The 9,134-nt window shown below is 32.2% G+C and overlaps 1 protein-coding gene across 1 annotated transcript; it reads right to left on the minus strand.

The window, feature by feature from the left end:
• Positions 1 to 1,467: 1,467 nt before the first annotated feature.
• Positions 1,468 to 8,140, minus strand: LOC131950878 (prefoldin subunit 4-like). The gene is made up of 2 exons (XM_059313081.1): positions 7,830 to 8,140; positions 1,468 to 1,512 (listed from the first exon to the last, which is right to left on the minus strand). The coding sequence occupies exons 1-2, from the start codon at positions 8,133 to 8,135 to the stop codon at positions 1,468 to 1,470; spliced, it is 351 nt and encodes a 116-aa protein (XP_059169064.1). The 5' UTR covers positions 8,136 to 8,140.
• Positions 8,141 to 9,134: the final 994 nt, after the last annotated feature.

The raw sequence follows: 9,134 nt of genomic DNA on the forward strand, positions 1-9,134 counted from the left end.
ATTTGCTTGTTTCTGAAACCAACATTACAAACGCACATATTATTCGTTTTCTAAATGTTTAAATAGCATTAATAAAACGTTCAAGATCAGCTTTTTTGTTTCAGCGTTAAAAAATAATTTAAATTTGATTTAATAGATCTTAAATAAGGTGTGAGCATAATTTTCTTGTTTTTCTTCTTTTTAAATTTTGATTTATTTAGTTAAGAATCGGTTTTGTGTCTTTGAGTTGTTTCCCATTAATGCTGTAGAAAATAAATGGGAAGTAATTGCGATACGCTCGTTTAAAATGCCAATTCATTTACTCAATTTATGATCACCCAATCTCGTAATAACTGTGTATTTCCACTAATAAATAGAAGATACCATTGCCTTAAGATGGGCTGATTATTTGAAGAGTTTAAAATAAAGTTTTGTGACTGAATGAGAGGTTATATGAGGGTTGGGTAGAAACATGTTTGATTCTATATATATCTGCAATGTTGCGTAATGAATATACGGTATATATCATTATATATATATATATATATATATATATATATATATATATATATATATAAACACCTTACGGTGATCGCCAATTCTTACGTACGCCTGGAATAAACACAAAAATGGTAGGTATCAATAAAATACAGTTCCTTCCTTCGACTCCTACCCTAACTACGTCCAAACACCTGACTTTCTACTAACACTATATAACTACAACTAACACTAGAATTCTCCCTACACATTTCTATGACCATCCCTAACACTAGATTTTTCTAACTCTCTACATTTTCCCCTAGCGCTACCTCTCTCTAACTGCTGACCTAACTGCTGACCCACGCTTCAGTGGTCATCTGACCGTATCACTTGACCGGTCATCACATGTTAATTATGTTGGTCTACCTAACTACGTTATGCTCTATTTCTGTTAACGTCTACTTGACTTCTATAACTCAAATGTGCGTCATCACTGGTTGTATTACCTTATGCATACACTTGAAACAAATAAACACATTAGATGTTATGATCGATCGAGTATGTTCAATGGGTGGTCAGATGTAATGTTTTTTTTTAATCAATAGGGGAGGTAAATACAACTTTCTTGATTAACTAGATATTTCCGCTGTTGTATCCCTTTGATTGTTTGTTGATATGATCTGAACAAGCGTTTAAACTCTGGCATGCATTTTTAACTGATTTATTTACGTAATTTTATTTTTGCCTTACAAATGAAATGTATTATTCTTTTTTTTACAAGCTTTTTTTTTTTAACTCACTTTCTTTTTCGCCAATCTGTCCTCAGTCTAGATCGAAACGCCCAAGCGAAATAACGGGCACTTCTAACTGACAGATATGGTTCGTAGTTGGTAAGTGGGTCAAGACATGACATTACATTTGACTTAATATGTTGCCTGATTAATTTTTATGAATTAATTAAAATTGTGTCCAAATAAGTAGGCTGTCTCATCAAACTATTCCGCGCTATTAGACACGTCCAATAGGTGCGTAATGGTTTTTAGTCATGTAAATCTAGTGTTAAAATAAAAAAAAAGGTCATAAAAAACATTTCAATAACACTAAAAAGGAGAAAATAAATTATAACTACTATGAAGATAACTTTAAATAAAAGCGTGGGTCACTTCAGTATCTATTGGATACCTTAACTAATATTAAGGAAGAGAACCATGCTCATCTTTATAGTTATTTAAATACGTCTTTTATTTATTTCTCTTTTTTAGTGCATTATTACATGAGAGCTTATTACATAACAGCGTGTTATTAAAACGTTTTTATGAAATTTTGTTTTGTACTTTACATGTTTTATTTACTAGGAAGGGGTTAATTTTTCAAGGTGATCGCCGTTGTCATAATTACCAAGATTTTCTCTTCTATTTTCTATTTTTTAGTGGAATTGCATTCTGTGCTGATGTACCTTTAAAAAAGCTGTAAAGAAATAGTTGTTTTCTAACGAATATTAAAAAAAAGTTTTTTTTTCACCGCTAAAAGCTAATGTACATAATTTAACTAGATCTACAAGACACAGGCACAACGTGTGAAGCCGCTGACATTGTAATGACAGGAGAATATTAAGGATATGGATTGTTTTTGTTTGGAGAGTAAAAGCAGTATCGTCTGCGTAGACTAAAATTGTTGTGTTCGATAGGTTTGGTATGTCTATTGCTCTGATGTATGTATTGTACCTAATGCTTTCTAAGATGAGTTCTAATGCGAGTATGTAAAGGGATGTGAGGTGGTGGGGGGGGGGGGCATCGTCTAATTAATTGTATGATCTATCAGTAGGCGGCTGTGTGTGTTGAAAAATATTATTTTTATTCAAATTGTTTTCTTTGAGATTTGTGTGAAGATATATGTGCGCTAATCATTGGAAAGTTTTCTTCTGGTCTAAGCTAAGTATGTATGCTGGGGTTTTTTGTCCTGTGTATACTGAAATATGTCTCTGATTAGGTGATGGTGAATGTGTATGTTCCTCCCTGTGATATTGCATTGTTGGTCAACATGAATTAACTTGTGCGTAAATGGTTATATCTTTGGCAATCTATAACTGTATAGTCGGTGTTTAAAATATAAGTAGGTCTATAAATGTGGGTTAAATTAGTGTCAGTCTAGGATTTCCGAATAAATGTTATAAAAGATGTGTTAAAGTTTTAATGACACCGTACAAACAGGAAAATTATTTTAATAGTGGCTGCACGAATAGGGTTCTGTCGGTTGTGAAGTTTTTATATAATTCATTAAATCAGAAAATTTATGGAAGGTCATTATTGATCAATTAGACTTCATTACATGTCTTCTAATTATGTAACACATATCGCGACTGTGTTTATTTTTTATTGGCATACACATTTTAAATAGAAAGCAGTGACAAATATTCAGTATTTATTATTTTTTTAACAGAAAAAACAATGGTCGGAGTAGTCGAGTGACTGTTTGCACCATTTCACCTCTCGGCCTTTTGATTCAAATCAAAATGTATTGTTTGTTATTGGTTTTGTACGGAGGTCTTAACCGCGGTTTGTCTAAACTTAGGCAGGTACCCGTCTGAACTGGGTAGACTAATGAACGTCTTACAGATTCGACTCCGGGACCTGAACTTTAAGATGAGATTGTGGGATATAAAGGTCTAAATACATCTACTATATATAGCATGTGTTACTTACGGAAATGTCAGGTGTATGGAAAGCAATCATTTCTTTTATTCAATATTTTCTCCCTATGATTTATAAATCTTCGTAAACATATTTCAAAGCTTCAGCTAAGATTTCATTTCACTCTCTGTACTACATATATTTAATTATGTAACTTTTTAAGCCATATAATTTAGTCATACGTAGTGTACACGTGCATTATCATGTGCAAATAGTTTAAACAGTAATTTTAGATGAACAATTGTAATTTATATGTTGAGTATATCTTAGTGTTAATATTTAATGTAATGCCTATTTTGTAATTAGTAGGGGAAGGAAATAATGCTTTCTCGAATTACGCGGTATTTCTATTGTTGCATCCCTTTAAACGTTTATTTAAAAATGATAGTGGAATTGTTATATCATACATGTGTGTTTATTTCACTGAATCTTTGAAAACGTATATTTGAAGAAAAAAAAAACATGCTTGATAGTAAAGGTACTGCACTGTAAACGTTAGGCCTAGTCTAGCGATTTGAAATAACATAAACAAGAAAATAGAACAACACACACAAGACATAGGAAAGCCAGAAGTAAACACATTACTGTAGACATGTATAAAGCGAACAACAGACACACAATCAGTGGAGTAGCGAGGTCGGGTGTAACCCGGTGCGGCACTTATTAGTGTCACCCCCCCCCCCCCCCCAGAGGCGTAGCGACCCTAACCGGGGACACACTTTCGACATTTCGATTTGAACCAGCCCCCCCCCCCTTCAAACTTTCGATTTGCACCCCCCTCAAGTTTTCGATTTGCACCCCCCCCCCCCTCAAACTTTCGATATGCACTCTCCCTCAAGTTTTTCTCTATTTATTTTGCTATTTTTGAAACAAGGTGTAGGCCTACATCGATTTAATTGTCATCATTGAATGAACCGACTTCATCTCATCTCTTTAATATACAGTAGTTTATAGACCATCGCTTATATATCTGGTCCTCTGTTGTAAGCGAGAGATAAAGATAAATAGAGTTCGTACACACGTGTAGGCTTAACGACTGATACATCTCAGGATTACTAATGAATTAGTGCACCAGACACGTACATGAAATAATACTTTTAATATATGTCTTATAAACAACTAATAAACCGATTTATATTAGTATGGGACATTCATTACAGTCTAGCTAGCGCAAAACAAGTCTGTGTTTTGAAAAAAAATAATATGTATTTATTTTATAGGTTCTACGTTTAATATTAAAGCCTAACAATCCACATGTCTAAGAAAAAATAAATAATTGCCATGTACAGAGTGCTTGGTAATGGAAATAAAATTATGATAGGCCAATGACATTTTTATAAATTCATTATAAAAATGTTATGTAAAATTAATTGGCATTTTTTATATTATATAGAAGATCTATATGGAAAATTCACCAAAAGGGAGGAACAACAAAAAACATTGATTCTCTGAAATCTTCGTGTGTCTTGCAAAATTGTAAAATATAATAATAATGTATGTAGTTTTGTAATTACATTCAATTTTTTAAACATTATACTAAAAATTATCTACGTGTTTATCATTATTGAAAATATTATATTAAGTTTATTGGTATTCATTGTCACATAAAACGGTATATCATTTTGTTCTTTGATTTTGCATTATCAAACTAATTGTGTTAATTAATAAGGAAATTATTTCCCTTGCAACATTTCTAAGCTAGAAAAAGAGTATCTGCAATATTCAAACAAAATAAAAATACAGGCGACATTGTATTTAATCATATGAGCACACTAAAATTAGGTAAAAAGAAAATGTGTCACATGTAGGTCAATATAAAGCTTCGTGTGAGTTCAATATGGCAGGTATTATGTTGACACAATCATTAATCAAGTTATTACAACTGCCATTTAAAGCAGACACTTCAATGGTCGGAGTAGTTGAGTGACTGAATGCACCGATTCTCTTCCCGACATTTTGACTACAATTAAAGCGTATTGTATGCTATGGGTTCTGTACGGAGGTCTTAGCTATGGGATCCGAACTCGTGACTTTCGAGTGAGCAATTGTGGGATATAAATATATCTACACCATTTTTAAAAGTAGTTAATGATTGTCATGTGGTGTGTTTTGGAAGTCATTTGTTTTTTAATCTTTTATTTCCATCTTCTCAGGCCAAAACAACCCTTTAAAGCGGTTGTCCTGCCTAATACGTTCTAACATGGGTTCTATGCTAAGAATGTGGGGTAGTGAGGGTGGTGGGATTGACTAGGTGAAGCTGTTGAGTAGTTACGAGATGTCTTTCATTTAGAATAAACTTGTGAGTGAGCCATTGAAGGATATCAAGGTCTAAATATATCTACACCATTTTCAAATGTAGTTAATGATTGTAATGTAATGTGTTTAGGAAGCCATCTTTCATATTATTTTGTTTTTCTTTTCATCATATCATGCCAAAATCTGTGTACATACATTTTAAATCAGGCGATATGTATGGCTATTTTGTATTGATTTGTGTACTACTACTTTAATATTTACATACAGCTACTTGCTAAGATATTGTGATCCGGTATATTCCATGTGTGGTGATATATAATGCTTTATTTTAAAAGTAGGGGAGGTAGATACAGCTGTATTGAGTTATGCATTATTTCCGTTGTTGTATCCCTTTAATTAGTATTCAGCTTCTATGTAAATATGTGTGTCCGTCTCGTCCTTGTGAAGCCGAACAGTTTGAGTTTTTCTGTCACTATAATTGGTGTGTCATATTTTGTTTTCCTGTCCGTTTCATTTAATTTTGGATTTCTCAACATGTATTTTGCCCCCACTGCCTATCCCGTATTATATACATTTCTCTATTATTGTTTTCATTTATTTGATCCGTCTGTTGTTAAACATTGGTGTCGTCATTATGTGCTTTACTTTATTTTAATGTGGATGTCCAGTCTATTACTTTCTAACATGGGCTCTATGCTAAGTTTGTGGAGTAGTGAGAAAGTGAGGTAGGGGTATTGATTGTTATATGTGTTTATTTATTTATTTATTTATTTATTTTTTTACTTTTTTGGGTGGCGGGGTGGAAGGGGTTGTGGAAGATTGTAATCGTATTATTTTATCTCCTTTATTTTACATGTACAAAATAATAATTATAGATTGCAACTAAAAAATAAAATAAATACTTTGTTTCTAGCTCCCCCTCTGGCCATTTTCAGCAAATTGGCGCCTTTTTGGAAACTTTTTAAACTCAAAGTTTTAAACAATGATATTTGTTAAAAAATATTTTTGGTCGGCTCATCTATGTAAATCACAAGATTTCTTTTCATGCAGCAATTAAGCATTACTGTACTAGTCTAGTAGTGTCTACGTTTACAACACGTATTAACAGCTGCATCAGTTTGCCATTCTAAAAATAACCCTTACGATGCATTGCAATGTTTAAAAAACCTCTACGGTAGTACCACTTGGCAAGAGGATTGTTAAGTTTAAGGCAACTGTGTAATGCATTTGCTTACGAAATATTGAATTAGAAAATGTTATGCATAAAACTTCACACATAATTACTTTATATATACAGTTTGAATCGCGTGATTAATTCTTTAAAAATTACTATACAGAAACAAATACAATTGATGTGGCACCTCTATTTAAATTTACTTATGAGCAAAATGGGTAGTGGTGGGGAAATTTTGACAAGGTCAACAACGTCATCACGATGAAGTAGTAGTATTCTTAAAGTTTAAGTGATAGTGATTACGATTACAAATTATATGAAACAGTTACAACCCCCCCCCCCCCCCCCTCCCCCATAGACCCCTCTGTAAAAAAATATTGTCATAATACCACTGCTACTTATTCAAATCTATTTCTGTAATATATATTTGTGTAATATATATTTGTGTAATATATATGTATGTTTAGAACAGTCATCTAAAAACTGACCTCACCACTACAATTGTGTAGAGCGACATTAATGTCACGCCTAGATATACACTGGGTTGGATATTTGACCTAAAGTGAACGGACTGTGGTGAATAAATTTGAACCCACCCCACCCCACCCCACCCCCACCCCCCAACCCACCCGAACTGATCTGTTAAGTAAATGTAGAAAAACGCGTAATGATGTACAAAAGTACCATGCCGCCAGAAAATTAGCTTTTTAAACGTAAAACTCTGTGAAAATTGTTTTTGCAATTACCAGTAATCTAACCCATACCTATCACTATGTTAAAAAACGATCTTTAAAGAACACACAGAAGCAGTAGTTAATAAAAATATATGATATACCGATATTTAATTAAATGTAGGCTGTTATTCCGAATTCCATTCTATTATATCGAAAAGCGTGCTTTTATACCAACTCTGATTTTAAAAACTTTCATCATGCTGTAATACTTTAGCATTTATGATAACGATATATTAAATTTTGATTATAGACAAAAACATTTTGTAAACACGAGTAGTGTTAAACAATTTCATTATATTCTCAAGTAATTGTTTATTTGTTTTGACATTTATAATTAAATGTGTAGATATATACATATTTATATTAAGAGAGCGATTATTTCCCCTATTTCACTTGTCTTAAATAATTTCCCAGGAATTATTATGAAAGAATTTTTTTTACAAGAATTACAAAACAGATTGTGTTACGTTCATTGTTTTTAGTTGTAGTGTGTATATATATATATGTATATATAACAGCCTTCTGTTTCAGAGCCGCGATCTCTTCTAAGCACACTTCCTTGGCTTTTTCTAGGGCAGACTGAGCATCTTCAACATTCATTTCTACCAAAACTTCCCTAATCTGATATGGAATAACCTCAGCATCCCCCTCAGCCAGCATGAACTCTTCCTCAGCATCTTTTAAATTCTCTAGCTCTTTCTCTTTTGCTGCTAACTCTTCTTTAAAATCCATAAGACGGGCATTGGTTCGTGCAAACCTGTTGATCTTTTGCTGGTCTTCATATGTAACCTGAGCATCACTGTCTTTCATGGTGGCTGCCATCTTGCAAAAAAAAAAATTAAAACTTTGAAGTGAATAATTTTTTATTTTTTTTTGTGTGCCTCAGACACGTAATTTATAGCGTCAGTTGTGTGTTCGCTTTAGTATTACAGTTTTCATCATCGGCTTGTGAGGACTGATACAGATTTACAATAGTAATATTTCTTTCTTACTTGTGGCCTGCTTTCATTCATTTAAGATGGTTTACTTATACATAGATATAATACAAAACGTCTAAATATAAAGAAAAAATAAATAAAGAAGTGAATAATGATAATAGTACACACTTCTGCAATCAGAAAGGAATGTTAGTTGAACGATATCTTCGCTTGTCTTTCAAATGAGTAAAAAATAATGCTGTTACGTTTATGTTTGCAATAACAATAATATTTCAAACATAGAACACACGCACATCTATGATTTTTTACATCATATTTGAGACAATTTAGTTATGTTTTTCTGTCTAATTTCACAAACATGTTTGATTTATTGTTCTTGTGTTTAAAATTGATTTTTCAAAAAGGTTTATTCAATAGGTGATTACTTCCCTTATATAATAACCACACAGGAAAAAAATATTAATTAATACTTTTCAGCATCGGAAAATTAAAAAAAAAACATTTTTTTTTTAAAATATGCGACATTGTATCGAATCCTATGGATACATTTAACATTAACTATTAAAGAAATTATATTACCATGTGTGATACGTAGGCGTCACTAAAAGAGATGGTCAAATGTAGCTCAATTTAAAGTTGTGCGTGTGTTCAATATACAGGCATTATGTTGATACAATCATTAATCTAGTTATTGAATATATATATATATATATATATATATATATATATATATATATATATATATATATATATATGGGGATAGCGGACAGCCTTGTCTAACTGACTTTTTTATTTGTATAGCTTTGTTGACAGCATTGTTGTTCAAAAGGTGGCTTTGAGCTTCTGTGTAGATGATGTTGATCCATGATTTAAAATACGGTCC

The sequence above is a fragment of the Physella acuta genome, unplaced genomic scaffold (assembly GCF_028476545.2).
Source record: "Physella acuta isolate Inbredline_101_S28 unplaced genomic scaffold, ASM2847654v3 ptg000783l, whole genome shotgun sequence".
Lineage (NCBI taxonomy): Eukaryota > Metazoa > Mollusca > Gastropoda > Physidae > Physella > Physella acuta.

Coding starts and splice junctions, on each gene's coding strand:
- LOC131950878 (XM_059313081.1), bottom strand. CDS start 8,135: ATGGCAGCCACCATGAAAGACAGTGATGCTCAGGTTACATATGAAGAC. Junction 1,513..7,829: donor CGGCTCTGAAACAGAAGGCT/GTTATATATACA, acceptor TTTTAACACTAG/ATTTACATGACTAAAAACCA.